The 16,179-nt window shown below is 47.3% G+C and overlaps 2 protein-coding genes across 24 annotated transcripts in view; one reads left to right on the top strand and one right to left on the bottom strand.

Annotated features, from left to right (window-relative positions):
- The window catches only part of NTAQ1 (N-terminal glutamine amidase 1), a 45,760-nt gene extending 35,772 nt beyond the window's left edge, over nucleotides 1-9,988 (bottom strand). For 15 of the 23 annotated variants that reach the window (XR_014229427.1, XR_014229428.1, XR_014229429.1 and 12 more), the window contains exons 1-5: nucleotides 9,827-9,988; nucleotides 9,434-9,533; nucleotides 8,395-8,445; nucleotides 6,181-6,329; nucleotides 5,719-5,843 (exon numbers count right to left, since the gene is read on the bottom strand). Coding sequence is in view for 20 of the 23 variants with exons in the window: in XM_082323782.1 (XP_082179908.1) it covers nucleotides 5,719-5,843; nucleotides 6,181-6,329; nucleotides 8,395-8,445; nucleotides 9,434-9,533; nucleotides 9,827-9,900 (499 nt within the window). In the remaining 3 variants the exon portion in view is untranslated. Of the gene's footprint in view, nucleotides 1-1,566; nucleotides 1,786-5,718; nucleotides 5,844-6,180; nucleotides 6,330-8,394; nucleotides 8,446-9,433; nucleotides 9,534-9,826 lie in introns of those variants that run through there. The other 8 variants (XM_082323772.1, XM_082323773.1, XM_082323771.1 and 5 more) reach the window with 5 other exon arrangements.
- A 618-nt stretch (nucleotides 9,989-10,606) lies between these two features.
- ATAD2 (ATPase family AAA domain containing 2) overlaps nucleotides 10,607-16,179 on the top strand; it is a gene marked incomplete at its 5' end in the record, with an annotated part of 38,972 nt that continues 33,399 nt past the window's right edge. The window contains one exon of the mRNA XM_082314338.1: nucleotides 10,607-10,822. Coding sequence (XP_082170464.1) covers nucleotides 10,607-10,822 — 216 coding nt within the window. The remainder of the gene's footprint in view (nucleotides 10,823-16,179) is intronic.

A 16,179-nucleotide genomic window follows, 5' to 3' on the forward strand; every position in this document is an offset into this window, starting at 1 on the left:
TCACCCCTGTTTTCTTTCACCTGGCAACGAGGTGGGACCAGGGGAATCTGCTGCAGCTCAGGTATGCTTATTCCAGCAGAGCTGCTTTGAGGATAGGGCTGGGTGAGAAGCACCGCGCACCCGGTTCGGTTAGCCAGCTTCTGGCATGCATGGCAGCAGAGCAGAACAGAGGCCAGAGCAATCCCAACAAGAAACATAGAGGCCTGGCTCTGGGAAATGGCTAGACCAGAGCCAGTCGCAAAAGGCTAATGCTTGGCATGTGAGTTCTGAGGAGTATTGAGGAGTTTCAGGTTTTTTTGTTCAGTCAGTTGGTTTGGGGTTGTTTGTTATTTTTTTTTAAATAATTCTAAGGTACTTTTAAAAAAAAATCACCTAGTTCCAACTTCAATTTTTTTTAAGTATGGACTGGAATTTATGACTCAAGCTTATTTTAGAAGGTTTATTTTGCAACCCCATGAGCAGCACAAATACAGATTAAGAATTATTCCTTTTGAGTTAAGAAAAAAAAAATTGCTGAACTGGTTACTGATAGAGATTCCTTGATTCCATTCCAAAAGGTATTTCATGGTCATTAAACATTTCCTGGTATATTTCATAAAAAAGTATCACTGATCCCAGTATCCTGTCCCAGCTCCACACTGGGAATTACATTATCCTACCTATAGTCCTGTTGAACTTACTTAGATTTGACTTGGATACTATGGAATTTCCTTTTCCAAAGTGCTATATTCAGGCTTAATAGCTGCTCTGCTCTGGAAGAGGCAATACTTTAGGATCAAGAGTAAACATACTTGCCTTTTTAAGTTTATTAAAAGCTTTAAAACCTGGTGAGATAAGAGCAGCAGTGTATGTAAGTGTAGCTAACATGCTTTAACACATCGCAAATTGTAGCAACGTAGTAGTACCAGAGCACTGATTACCTTTAAATACCAAGAGCTCATGGGCACATTTAACAGCACAATGCTCATAGATTAAAAAAGACTGATACATTTTTATTGTACTTTTTCAGTCTTCAAGCATTTATTTAACATTAAAGAAGACATATAGCACACAAAAGTAATATAGGAACTTTCTATGCTTTTTTATTGGGTTTGTGTGGCAAGGTTTTGGTAGCAGGGGGGCTACACGGGTGGCTTCTGTGAGAAGCTGCCAGAAGCTTCCCCTCTATGTCCGATAGAGACGATGCCAGCCGGCTCCAAGACAGACCCGCCGCTGGCCAAGGCCGAGCCCATCAGAGACGGTGGTAGTGTCTCTGGGATAACATATGTAAGAAGGGAGATAAAAAAACCTGCGCAACTGCAGCCAGAGAGAGGAGTGAGAATATGTGAGAGGCACAGCCCTGCAGACAGCAAGGTCAGTGGAGAAGGAGGGTGAGGAGGTGCTCCAGGCGCCGGAGCAGAGATTCCCCTGCAGCCCATGGTGAAGACCATGGTGGAGCAGACATCCCCCTGCAGCCCATGGAGGACCCCATGCCAGAGCAGGGGGATGCCCAAAGGAGCCTGTGACTCCATGAGAAGCCCGCACTGGCGCACGCTCCTGGCAGGACCTGTGGCCCCGTGGAGAGAGGAGCCCACGCTGGAGCAGGTTTGCTGGCAGCACTTGTGACCCCGTGGGGGACCCACGCTGGAGCAGTCTGTTCCTGAAGGACTGCACCCCGCGGAAGGGACCCATGCTGGAGCAGTTAATGAAGAACTGCAGCCCGTGGGAAGGACTCAGTTGGAGACGTTCACGGTGAACTGTCTCACATGAGAGGGACCCCACGCTGGAGTGTGAGGAGTCCTCTCCCTGAGGAGGAAGGAGCAGCAGAGACAACGTGTGATGAACTGACCACAACCCCCATTCCCCGTCCCCCTGCACCACTGGGTGGGGAGGAGGTAAAGAAATCGGGAGTGAAGTTGAGCCCTGGAAGAAGGGAGAGGTAGGGGGAAGGTGTTTTAAGATTTAGGTTTTATTTCTCATTATCCTACTCTGATTTGATTGGTAATAAATTAAATTAATTTTCCCCAACTCAAGTCTGTTTTGCCCATGACAGTAATTGCTGAGTGATCTCTCCCTGTCCTTATCTTGACCCATGAGCCTTTCATTATATTTTCTCTCCCCTGTCCAGCTGAGGAGGGGGAGTGATAGAGCAGCTTTAGTGGGCACCTGGCATCCAGCCAGGGTCAACCCACCCCAGCTTTTGTAATTATCTTCTCAAGAGCTTAGGAATTTGGCTACTCTAAATGACAGCAAAATAATAAATAAATAAATAAAAATAATCTAAATTAATATAATGCTATGATCTAAATGTGCCTCACAAATAAATTGATACTAAAACAATATGTGGTCAATTCTGTCAGCCATTAAATTGCAGTAACCTCTAACATGAAATACATAAGCAATTTAATCTTGTGCAAACACAAATTAACATGGAAAGCAGAGTACTCTATCTAAGTGAAACAACAGGGAGAAAAGAGTTATCTGAAATGGAATTTGGCATGGATGTGAACATTAATACCCAGGCTCTTCTATGATAACAAAAGGCCTGCCACCCAGTTTTCCTTCAAGTTTAAAATAAGGCATTTTTATGCCTGATAAAACTGTGCTGAGACATTACTTTACCAGTCTCTAAAGGAAGAGAATTACCAGTTCCATGTGTTGACAGCAATGTTTTCTAAACCTGTATGTTGGCCTGCAGGACACATGCTCATCTATGGAACTGCATCACTGAAGCACGGGACTTATGTTCAGCTAAAAGTTAAAGCACATGCTTGTCCCACAACAGTTAAACCCGGACTCCTCGCTGACTTACAGCATTGTGCACATTGAAGCATGCATCATTATAAGATCTCTCAAGTGAATACAGGCAAGACAAAAAAGCTGGAGAAACTGGCACCGAATGAAAGACAACTTAAACTAAACATCGTAGATCTGATACAATCTATTCCTGTTCTGACCCAGATCTTGAAGCTACCTAGTGAATGACCTTCCACCTTCAGTGGGTGCAGAGTAACCAGTTTCCTTCATCTACAACACTCAGCCAGCTGACCAGGAGACCAGAGCACATCAGGACAGAGCTGGAATACTCTGTCCAGTTTGGGGCTCCTCAGTACAAAAAAACCCCAAAACATTGACATACTGGAGTGAGCCCAGAAGAGGAACATCAAGTTGTTTGGGGCAGGAGAACGATATTCAAGGAGAGGCTGAGAGAACTCAGCCTGTTCAGTCTTAAACAGAGAAGATGAAGGGGAGACCTTTCTGCTGTCTACACCTACCTGATCAGAGAACACAGAGAAGATGGAGCCAGAACCTTCTTGGAGGAGCCTGGCAACAGGACAGGAAGCAAAGAACGGAAGTTGGAACATGGGAAATTCTGATTAGGTACGAGGAATATTCTTTTTTTTTTTTCAACCATGACAATGGTCATTGGAACAGAGTGCCCAGAGAGATGGTGGAATCTCCATCCCTGGAGGTCTTCAAGGCGAGACTGGACAGAGCCCTAGGGAACCCCTGTTTTGAGCAGGGGTTGGACTGGATGAGCTATGGATGTTCCTTTCAGCATGGCAAGATACAGAGCAAAGAAACAAAGCATGGGAGAAATAGAAGATCTATGTATCTTTCACTACCTATTATCATCACAGAGACAATCTGGAGGCTGATTGAGACCACGTGGCTGCTGCACATCAGTGAGGTAAAGCTCGGTCAAGCAAGACAGGTAAGTGGAGAGTTACAGGGTTTGCAGCTATGGAGTCATTCCCTGCAGCTGGAGGTACATGTACACATCTGCAACTGTTTGAGTCATTCTGTAACTTACTATCCACAAGTAATGCTTTCTACTATTTTCATTTGGGTAGAAGTTTTCACCTTCCTGGTCTGGCCTGATCTATATTCCTCACACTTTCATTAGCTCTCAACTATCACAAGAATAAGGTTTCCACAGGCAAAAAGTTCTCAGCACCTAGGAGGCTCCAGCTAACAGTGAACCGTCCACTGCAGACCAGGCATTCTCCACTTGCTACACCACCTTCGTATAAACCTCTGCTGGAGATAAGGACCAAGACACAGAGTTTAAGGTGCTTCATAACCTGGATTATCTAGAAAACACCTAAACCTTTACAAGGAAGACTACATCTGTACTCCTGCCCACATTCATAATTCATTTCTACTCTAGTGTCAAACACCAAGCTTTCTTAGAAGCCAAAGCAAAGACTGAGAATCAACTTCCCAGCAAATTAAAACCATGATAAACTTGGACCTAAACACAAAACATGTTTCTTTGACCCTGCCTTCTCTAACATAAATACATAGCAGTACTGCATTATTAAAAAAGCAACAAAACCAAACATGCAGAGCAGTAACATGAAAACTCTTTCAAAGCAAGACTTCACCAGACTTTTCTCCATTTGGGAAGAAAATGAGAGAACAAACAAACACATGGTGACTGTTAGCCAGCTTGCCAAACACATGATTAGGATAAGCTGAAATGCTGTGTGATAAGAATGGTTTAAGCAGCTCTATAGAATAGAAGAGATGGCAAGTCTTTACTTCTCTCTCTGTTTGGCCCGGGGCTATTATCTAGACTGTCACTTAAAAGAGGCTTAAGGCTTGAGGAAAAATTTGCTGACTTGCCAGTTTGCCTTAAAGTGTCCTCAGGTCCATTCATCTCGCAAAAAAACCTCCAACATCTCATGCAGGCAAATCTAGCATACTGAGTGGAGCCTGAAAACTTCCTCCTGTCAAAATAACCTGCTCTGGCAGGATGGGACCTGCCAGCTAAAGCATGGTATAATCAGTGTGTTAAAAATACACTCTGTGACCCCTAAGCAAGTTATTTGGCCTCTTTGCTTCAGTTCCCTGCTGTAATGAGAGAGAAGTATTACTTACCTCTCATTCTCTGCTCAGTTTATGAGGATCAGTAATTAATATTTAATAATGGTAAATGCCAGGAGGCATGTGAGACTTTACACGTTCAGAAAAGGAACTGCCAAATGCTTCATAGCCCTATTTTTTTTCCATATGAAATAATAAGCTAGTGCACTGGTTTTGGCTGAGATAGATAGAGTTAATTTTCTTCACAGTAGCTAGTATGGGGCTATGCTTTGGATTTGTGCTGGAAACAGTGTTGATAACACAGGGATGTTTTTGTCACTGCTGAGCAGTGCTTACACAGAGTCAAGGCCTTTTCTGCTCCTCACCCCACCCCACCAGCGAGTAGCTGGGGGTGCACAAGGAGTTGGGAGGGGACACAGCTGGCACAGCTGACCCCAACTGACCACAGGGGTATTCCATACCATATGACGTCATGCTCAGCATATAAAGCTGGGGAAGAAGAAGGAAGGGGGGGACATTCAGAGCTATGGCATTTGTCGTCCCAAGTTACCATTACGCGTGATGGAGCCCTGCTTTCCTGGAGATGGCTGAACACCTGCCTGCTGATGGGAAGCAGTGAATGAATTCCTTGTTTTGCTTTGCTTGCGTGCACGGCTTTCGCTTTACCTATTAAACTGTCTTTATCTCAACCCATAATTTTTCTCACTTTCACTCTTCCTATTCTCTGCCCCATCCCACTGTGGGGAGAGTGAGTGAGCAGCTGTGTGGGGCTTAGTTGCTGGCTGCGGTTAAACCATGAAAGCTAGCTGGATGTGCTTCCGGAGACATGTTAAGGAAGCATATTTATTTCTTGTGTGCATCTATGTCATTCAACACTGTAAGCAGGAAAAAGGAGCTCTGGCAGCTTACCTGCGGTTTCAATGCAAGGGTATGAAGGAGGAGGTTTCTGCCATTTCCCATTTGCATCTTTCATATGAGATCTGTCTGAAGCAAATGTCTTCAAGTACAAATCCGCTCGAATCATTCTGATTTTCCTAAATAATAACACAAAATTGTATCAAAAGGTGCATGTATACAATATTGCATTAGTCACTCAGAACAGGAGCCCTTTCCTCCCATCAAGGAGCATTAATTTCATTAAATACATAAATCAGCAATATTGTGCCAAGCACTTAACTAGTTAACAAGAAACTACAGTAAGAAAGAAAAGGGCTTTTGATGACTAAGGTAAAGAACTTTAGAAAAAATAACACAGTGCATTTATTTTACTGGAGCATAGCAAAAAAACTCTGTCACTATGCATCCACAAAGAGAACTTCAACATTGATTTCATGAAATAACATTCATGGTCTTTATATTTTATGTCATCACCTGTGAAATTCTGGACGAAGGCTGTCATCCAACCTAAAGGCCTCCACACTGTACACGTCAAAAGGACACGGAAACGGCAACACTGTGTCAAGATCATAAATGAAGTTCTGCTCCCCGCTGGAAACATGAAGTAGAATAACATGGTAGTCCTGGGAATAAGGGCAATCGCCATTAGTTAAACAGCTGTTAATGAGAAAGTGGCGAAGGGAGTGAAAAGAAAAAATGCTTCCTAAAAGCAGAAGCTACAGATCCTTTCTTTGAATCCTGCTTTCTGCCCTTGAAGTATTAAGCATGTAACATTTCTGGCACCAAGAGAGAGATTTCCTAGTGCCTGTCTCACCTGTCATGCCTTTCAAGAAACCTTGGTATTCTCCCCATTCCTTTGCAGCCTCCTTTGATTTAAGCCTGGACAGCTAAACTAAAGTGTATGCTACTCCTAAGAAAATCACGAATCTCTTTCACGTCCCACATGAAAACACAGAAGTTGAGTGGGATGAGCATTTTGGTCTTAGACCCGGTCCTAAACAAAAGCTCACAACAATATATAATGGCAGCTTAACATTAAAATTATCTAGCGATCTTTTCTAATAAGAGATGTTGTACCTCTTGCAGTTACACGGTCTGTGAATTTGAGTGCCGAGTGTTTAGCTGCCAGAAGCAGCTAAAAACCAGCATGCAACTGAAAAGGCAGCAAACGGCTCAGACCAAGAGGAACATAGGAGCAAGACCAATTCCTGTAGTAGCTCTTGAAGCTGGGAAAAAAACACCTATGGGCACTATATCACACTTTTTTAAGGTAACTATTTTGTCTTGACACTTGGGTTCTGAGGTGCAGTTTTATTCCTTAACTTGTAAGAAACATAGGTGTGGTGGAGGTTTGGAGAAATTGGAGTTACTTACATCAGGTGTCTGGTACATACACTGCTTTTTTACAAAATTAAACTGAAGGTAGCTGTTAGCAGCTTACTAAAGCTCACATTAAATCCACTCACAAAAACAGTTTGAAGCACCGTCTTTTGACACTTTCAATATTAAACAATCCTAACCACGAAGGGATTGGAATCAAAAAGATCTTAGGCAAGCTATTTTGCCAGACCAACATATACATACTACCGTATGCAACAATATTTAGAAGAATCTGTTACAGAGTATAAGAAAAATTAAGTACAAGGTTTACATATCCTATGATCCACTGAAACATCAAAGTTAAAACACCTCTTGATCCATGAGTTTTTATCAGAAATCCACATTCTGTGGTGGCCTTTCCCAACTCTCCTATTTCTTCTTAGATCACCTTCATGGAACACTTGGATCTCTTTTTAAACTAAACCTTTTTTGTACTGTAAATATACCGATAGTTTGGAAGAAAATGCATGATTCAGAAATCACAGAACTCCAGAAGTTTGCAGATTATTTTTCAGAATTTCAGAAACAGAAATTGCCAGAAGAAATAGAGTTTTTTTCATGCCAGATAACTGAAAGAACTCTGTAATGATACTTATTTGAAAGGAGTTCTGTAGAGGCAATTACTGAATTACATTCACTAATCAGAGACTCCAAAGCCTCCATTTATGGGTCAGTTTAACTGCTGACACCTGACTACACATAATGCTTATATTTTTCTAGCCTCTGTCAGGCCTACATGGATATTTTCACACATGTACTCCTTGCAAGTACAGACATCTACTTAAAATTCTACAAAGCTGGTAGCCTCAACAATATCCAGATAAAAATTTTCACAAATCTGTTATGTACTCTTACCAATGTTAACGTTTGTCACCTGTAAATTTTACTGGCTGTCTCGCTATTAATTTACTATGAATGGTAAAAAGGAGCACCAGATTTAGGCTCTCTATAAATCTGTTGTAAAAGAATCATAAATATTAATACAAAACTATAGAATGGATGAGGTTGCAAGGGACCTCTGGAGGTCATCTGATCCAACCCCCCTGCTCAAGCAGGGACCTCTAGAGCCAGCTGACTGGGACCATGTCCAGACGGCTTCTAAATATCTCCAAGGATGAAGACTCCACAACCTCTCTGGGCAACCTGCTCCAGTGCTCCGTCACCCTCATAGTAAAAAAGTGTTTCCTGATGTTCAGATGGAACAGTTTGTTACAGTAAAGATGGCTGACACTGCCCATGTCTGATCCTGCAGATACAAACTACAGAAGCACACACTCGAAATCACTGAGAGAGAACAGAATGCCTTACCCAGACAACAGGCTCATCTCCATGTCCTGATTTCTGCTTCCAGAGTGGAATCTGAAAGTTAGAAGTGAATGAATCTGAAGCTAATAAAACCTTTCAGATTAATACACGTTAATTTGAGGTTAATTTGTTAGTTCTTTGCTAACCTGTCCACTTCATCAGCTTACACCTGTGCTGCAGTCAGAAAATTTTCTCTAGTTTCTATCTTTCAGGACCATGAAGTTGGAGATACTATTCTGGACCACATAATATAATCATTCTCCTAAACTGACAGATCACAGGGAAGAATTCCCCCACAGCTCACAGAGACATCATAGAACCATAGAATACCAGGTTGGAAGGGACCTCAAGGATCATCTGGTCCAACCTTTCTAGCCAAGAGCACAATCTAGATGAGATGGCCCAGCACCATGTCCAGCTCAGTCTTAAACGTGTTCAGCATAGTGGAGTCAACCACTTCCCTGGGGAGATTATTCCAGTGATTGACTGTTCTCATTCATTGTGAAGAATTTACCTCTCGTGTCCAATCGGAATCTCCCTGGGAGTAACTTGTACCCGTTAGCCCTTGTCCTCACCATGTGACTCCTTGTAAAAGGGAGTCTCCATCTTCTTCGTAGCTCCCCTTTAAGCACTGGTACATGGTGATGAGATCACCTCTAAGCCTCCTCTTCTCAAGGCTGAACAAGCCCAGCTCTCTCAGCCTATCCTCATGCGGCAGGCTTCCCAGACCCTTGATCATCTTGGTGGCCCTTCTCTGGACCCCCTCAACATTGTTCCTCTTCCCATGGTCCTGAATGCATCAGATAACGAAAAGATCTTACATGGTATGGTCTGCATGCCTCTCAGCCAAACTGAGCTACAAGAGGGTTTTGGACCATGTCTCACTTACAGGTTGGGCTGGGGCCTAAAGGCCTGGGCCCACGTCTCACCTACATCAGGCTGGGGTCTAAAGGCCGGGGCCCAGGCCTCCGCTACGCCGGGCTGCGGCCTGAAGGCCTGAACCTCTCCACAGCTGCGTTCAGGCCACATCTCATCCACTCACCATCCTCCTATCATTGGATATGAAAACAGCATAAAATTCTTCTAAAGGGTACTGATCCTGACTCCTGATGTAGTCACAAAGTTTCCAAACGTTTTCTTCGCTGTAAAACACCAGAATTGATTATTTTTTCCCCCCAACTTCATTTCCAGTGAGCAGAAGCCAGCCGAGAGGCGATGCCTGCTGGAAAGTCACCCGGTGCGGACGCCGTTCGTGGCCGGGGGCTCTCCCGGTCTCACAGCGGTTCAACCCGACCCTCCCAGCCGAGGCACAGCCTGACAGGACGCGCGATTACCGCCCTCGACGCCCGCTGCCTCAGCGCCTCGCCGGCCGGGCGGCCCCCCGCCCGCCTGACGGCTCCCGCCCGCCCCCGGCCCCGGCCCCGGCGGCCCTTACCAGTAGCAGCTGGTGTAGGCGCAGGCGGGGCGGGGCGGCACCGCCGCCTCGTAGGCAGCCGCCGGCCGCGCCATGGCCGGCCGCGGCGGGGGGGTGAGGGCGGCGCAGGAAGTGCCGGCGCGGCGGGAGCCACCGGCTACGCCTTCCCCGAGGAAACGCGGCCGCGCGGCGGGGCCGCCATCCCGGCGCGCCTCAGGCGCTTCCCGGGCACGGCCGGAGCAGCGGCCGGGGGTGCGGGAAGCGCGGCCCCTCGCACCCGGGGATCGCTGAGGCGGGGCGCGGCGGGGCGCAGCGGGGCGCGGAGCCGCGCCGCCGCCGCCCGGGAGAGCGGGCCCTTTAAGCGGCGGCCCCGGCAAGCCCGGAGGCCCCGCCCCCTGCCGGCGGGAAGCGGCGGAGGGGCGGGCACAGCGCGCGCCGCCGAGCCAATCCCGCGCCGGCAAAACAACCGGCTCCAACTTTTACGCGCCAAAAATATCGAACGGCCGCAGTGCGGCTCGTATCTTTCCGCCGCCCGGGCCGGGACTAGCTGCCGGAGGGAGAAAGCAGCCGCGGGGAGAGCGGGGCGGAGCGCGCGCCGCCGGCATCCGGGAGGGCGCGTGGCGCGGCGGCGGGAGCGGCGGGGGAGCCGGAGCGGCCCGGGAGCCGGAGCGGCCCTCGGGGCAGGCGGAAGGAAGGCGGCGAGGCGGAGGGATCCGGGGGGGGGGGGCAGGGCGGGGACCCAGCGGCGCGCGGGCTGCGGCGGCAGAAGCGGGCGCGGGGCCGGCCGCCCGCCGCCCCGCCATGGTGGTCCTGCGGAGCAGCGCCGCCCGCCCGCCCGGCCCGGCGGCCCGCGACGGCCGCCGCCGCCCCCCCTTCGACCTGATGGACTCCAGCTCCGAGTTCATCTCCTTGGAGTCCCCCTCGCTCGGCAGCCGCCGCCTCTGGAAGCGCTCCGGGGCCGCCTCGCCCGCCGCCAGGGCCGCGAGATCCAGGGGGACCAGAGGAACCGACGAGGCCGTGAGTACCGGGCGGCGGGGGAGCGCCGGCTCCGCGGGGAGACGGGCCTCGGCCCGGCGGGGCGGGCGCTGGGCTGTGGGCCCGGGGAGGCGCGGCGGGGGAGCCGGTGCCGGCCGGGAGCCCCGGGGAGCTGGGAAAGCCGGGTCCCCGCGCAAGAGCACCGGAGATCGGCGTCACGTGGAGGAAAAAATAAGGAAAAAACCGAGCATTTAGGTCGCCTTCCGCAGCCGGCCGGGTCCCCCCGGCCCCGCCGCCCGGCCCTGGTCGCCCGGGGGCTCCCCCGGCCCGGGGCGCGGTGACAGCGGCGGCTGGGCCGCCGGCAGCCCCCTCAGCCTCGACTTTTCACATCGCCTCGTGGTTTGGTGTGTGATCTGCATTTCCCCTTTCCCCTTTATTTTGATTAAATTTGTTACCTACAAAGTTATCTTAAAAAGATCTTATAGACCGCTTTGCTTTAATTGCGGTAACGCTCGCAGGGAGAGCGCTCGGTGTTCTGATGACAAAAATGTGTCAAAACCGGCGCTCGGCACAAAACGTGCGTGACCTGTAACTGCGTTCTAGCTGGCCTGAAGCGCCTGCGAAATACTCCTCAGTCAAGGGTATATAGGTGCTGCTTTGGATGGTTTAAAAACAAAGCTGTGTTTAGAAATCAGGACTAATTTTTACTTAATTAAAGCACTTAGGCACGTAACCTAAAATAGTGAAAATTATACTTGAGCTTTTTATAATTTTAATCTATCCTAGCAGAAAAGAGACAATTTACATGATTATAAAGGATGTTAAGTAGTCCATGCTATCTGCGTCTTAGTGGCGCTACTTTAATAACTGAACTGTTTTGTTTTGCGAAGTTCATTTTTTTAATGTAGCCTTCAAAAGCTAAAAGTCGTCTCTGCTCTTTCCAAGTCAGGCTCTTCTCCGCAGGGTGTCCTGCATTTCCATGGTAAATAAAGGCAGACCAGATCCAGCTCAGAAGTGGTCTGCTCTTCAGGGCAGCCCTGCCTTAGAGTGATGCTTGTAGTGTACTCTCTTTCCTTCCAGCAGAACTCCTTCAGGATTTTCAGTTGTATGGATTAATTTTTTTTTTCATTACTTTCAAGACTACTCAACTAAGAAGGAAGAAATGCCTGGGGTGGTGTTTGTTTTTTTTTTTTTCTTTGCAAACAATCATGGAATCTGCTTGAAGATCGCTGCTTTGCTTTTGCAGTCTACACTAGAAATGGTTGTCGGAGGCTACAGGGAATTCCCCTGTTGCACATGGGGGAAGGCTGTGCAAAGTTAGGCAGATAAGGCAGCTGGCACGTGTGTTCAGTGTGGAGAACAGGAATGAGGAAGCTAACCGTAAATTTTTCATTAAAACCAAAGCAGAATCATCGTTATGCAACTGGCTGTAAGGTTATTCTTTGTTTTGGTTTCTTCATTTCTTTTCTACTTTCTCCTGACCTTTCCCATGCTTTGAGGTATGGAGTTATTCTTACTTCATTTGTAGGATGGGTGGGCTTTGCTGGAGCTTTCTTAACCGCAGAGACAATGCAGAAGTGCCTGAGATGACAGCTGGTGCTAGCTGCATGGTCAAGTCCTAATGCCTCTTTCCTGTCTTGTTGATGTGCAAGGACTTGGTGGTGGAAGCTTTTGCGGTTTTTCCTGATATCAGCAGGCAATTTATCTCTAGTTATTTAGCTCATTTCATCCATAGAGAGTAGGGAGCATATGGTAGAAGGTCTAAGGTAAACTGGCATCTGATGGGTTTACCCTCTTCCACATTTCCAGTCCCAGGGAGTCCCATGGCAGATCCAAAGTGGTTACTGTTCCTCGGGAAGCTGTGTATCTGCAGGTCTGTAACCCTGGTGTAATTCCCAAGGCTGAACAAGATTGTTGTCTTGTGACCTTGTGTATTTGAGGGCAGTGTGCTCCAGAGCTCCCTTTTTGTCTGGGCAAAGTGGCAACTGGCACTTTTCCAGGGTAAGCCTTCAGACTCGTCGGTATAGGGACCTCAGCATCAAAGCTCACAGCCTTGTTGCCGAAGCACATTTATCTGTTCTGATAGTACTTCAACACAGTTACTTCCTCAGAGATACCAGATAGCTAAACACAGTTTTTGTAAAAAGACTTTTTAGAAACAATTGCTCATCACTTCCCATAGCACGAGAAAAGTAACAAAATATGAAACGCTTTCAACATTTGAAATACTTTACAAAATTCTTTCATTTAGTTTCCTTATCTTTCCAGTTTAGCCACTTGCTTCTACTGAATTTCACTTCTTGAGTGTGTTTTTTTAAGACTGATAGGATTGATATGAGTTAGTTACTCTTGCTCTGCTGACAACTTGCTGGAGTTAACCTCTTGGTGTCTGCCATCTCACTGAACTGGGATGCTTTCCTACGAAAGAAGGATGGTCAGTTAGCAATATACATTGTTACTGCTTTGCCTGTGTCCTAATTTGAGCCAAGATTCAGGTAAAGGACAGTACAGAGGATAACAAGTATCACAAGTATTGTATTGTGAGTGTTGCATTAAAAATGCATTAAAAAAAGCAAACAAGTGCATAAGTATACATAGAAAGATTTCCCGGGTCACTATACTGTTTTTTTCTGAACATCTGAGCTGACATTCTCTAAGTATTTGTTCTTCTTTCAGTCTGGGATTTGGCCCAGAGATTTGTGAAGTGTATTATTGCAGTCATCTTTTAACTGATACGGCAAACCTTTGAGATTTCTCCTGAGGAATGTTTACTTCTAGGTCAATGAAGTAGAAATATCCAAAGTGGCAGTTATAACTCATGTGTCTTGGAGTTTAAGCAAGCTAAATCTTCCAGAGTTGCTCCCAACTTTAGAGCCTACTTTCACACGTGATCATGTATTTAGAAATAAAGCCTCTTACTTAAAAAGTTGTCCTTATTTCAAAGTGCTGTATGTTCGGAGTGGCCGAATCTGGTAGCCCTATGAACAGTACAAATGGCCTGATCCTTCTTCCCTCTCTGGCTGGTCAGGATGAAATCCTATTAGTGGGAAAATACACACAGAGATGCATATATGTAATATGGATCCTGCTATTAGTTGATCTTGGGTACCCAGTCTGTCTGTAGCTGCTCCCAGACGCCCAGGTCTCCCCAGGGGCTGTCAGCCCTGGAGGTGCACAGCCGTGTTGCAGTTGCTGGTATTTAGACCCCGTGTGTGTGCTCATGCACACGTGTACTATGTGTAACTCTCTATAACTGTCCTTAGACACCCAGTCAAACCAGTAACTGGCCCCGCGTGGCCTGTTCTCCCAGTTGCCTCATGCATGGACACAGAGGGGTCCCCGGCCCAGACCTATGGCCTCACCAGTAGCTGCCCCCCAGCCCAGTGCTTGGCTCAGATTCCCCCCCCCCGGTCTCTCCAGTATTTGGCCCAGACTCGTGGCCTTTCCAGTACCTGGTTCCCAGAACTCTGACCCTAGCTACCCTGGCCTCTAACCCGAGCTGCGCTGGCTTGGCGTCTGTTAGGGATGGTGTGGCCCCTGCTCCTATCACTGGCAGTCTGATGTCTGTGCCCCGACAGATAGAAACACCGTTAAATAAATAAAAAAGAAGCCAGGACAGGGTGTGGTGATGGGCGTCCCACAGTGAGTCGTCTCCTAGGCGGTCTGTTAGGTGACCCCCGAGGCCTCGCCCGCCTGTGCCCCTGGGGCGTCCCTCACCCTGGAGCCAGGCCTTGGGCTGACCGATGGCCGAGCGGGGCTAGGCTGCTCCCCCAGCGCTGCGTTACCAGGGTGCCTCTGCCCACCGGTGCTTCTCCGCTGCTTTTTGTTTATGCAGATTAGCTGTTAATCACGTGACCTAACATTATAGATACTCCCCAGGCATGCCTATAGATTTTATAGGATGATATACAAGCCATAGTCATACCAGCTGTAGGAATACCATCGAGTACATTTGCAGGTGAGAGAACATCATTATTTCTTGGTCTAGGTTTTTTTTTTTCTAGTTGTCTCAGTGATGAATGCTGAAAGTATTGGTTTAAGTCTTTATATACCCCTCTGTGTGAGCGTGCACAAAAACCTGCCATCTTCAAATAAACCTAGGGCTCTGTAAAATTAAAAATTAGTTGAAAGGCTTCCTGTTACGATTTCTTTCTTAAACTTTTGAGAGAAAAAATGTTACAGGTGACTCTGACAGATAAGACTGCCTCTCATTAAGCTTTAGGTCTTGTTACATCCATCTGTGCTGGATCTGAGAAGCAGAAAATGTCTTTAGGGGTTTCATCTCAGATGCCCAAATTCAAAAGCCAACTGTGGGAGGCATCTCGTGACGCCCTGCTCCACCAGCCCGGAGGACTGCGGGAAGGGAGGTGCTTTTTAAAATGAGTGACAAAGGAAAGGTGATTGAAAACCTCCTTGTGCAAAAGGTCTGTCTTACGAGAAGTTGTCAGATTGTTGTGGTTTAACCTGGCAGGCAGCTACACACCACACAGCCATTTGCTTATTCCCCCCCGCGGTGGGATGGTGGAGAGAATTGGAGAAAAAAAAAAGTAAAATTTGTGGGCTGAGATAAAGACAGTTTAATAGGACAGAAAAGGAAGGGAAAATCATCATAATAATGGTAAAAGAATTACAAAATAAGTGATACACAATGCAATTGCTCACCTCTCACTGACTGATGCCCAGTCAGTCCCTGAGCAGCGATCGCTGCCCCCCAGCCAACTCCCCCAGTTTATATACTGGGCATGACGTCATACGGTATGGAATAGCCCTTTGGCCAGTTTGGGTCAGCTGTGCTGGCTGTGCCCCTCCCAGCTTCTCACTGGCAGGGCATGAGAAGCTGAGGAGTCCTTGACTAGTGTAAGCACTACTTAGCAACAACTAAAACATCAGCGTGTTATCAACATTATTCTCATCCTAAATCCAAAACACAGCACTAGACCAGCTACTAGGAAGAAAATTAACTCTATCCCAGCCGAAACCAGGACACAGGTGAACACTGGGGACGGCTTGTTCAAGGTTGACTGAAGAGAAGACGGTCAGACAGCTACAGGATTGCCCAGCTCTGTGGCTCGGGGCTGACCCCTCAGCAGTGGTGGCCGCAGCTCTCATTGCATGGCCCTGCAAGGGCCTTCCACCTGCATCATTGCCCTCCTGTAGTGACCTACTTCACGCTTCTGTCATCATCTCCATCAGCTACTAATGGAAGTACCTCTTGGTAAAGTTAGTGTCAAGAAGTAGTAGAATCTGGTCTGTTTTCCACCTTTTTCGGTGTGAGATTTAGTTTGGTGTACTCTTAATGAAACTTTGGGTCGTAAACTGAACAAGCCACCTCTCATGGTTATCACGGATTTCCTCACGTAGTAAAAGTGATAGTACTCATCCTCCTTGCAGAAATACCA

This window comes from Platalea leucorodia, assembly GCF_965183815.1.
Source record: "Platalea leucorodia genome assembly, chromosome: 1".
Classification (NCBI taxonomy): Eukaryota; Metazoa; Chordata; class Aves; order Pelecaniformes; family Threskiornithidae; genus Platalea; species Platalea leucorodia.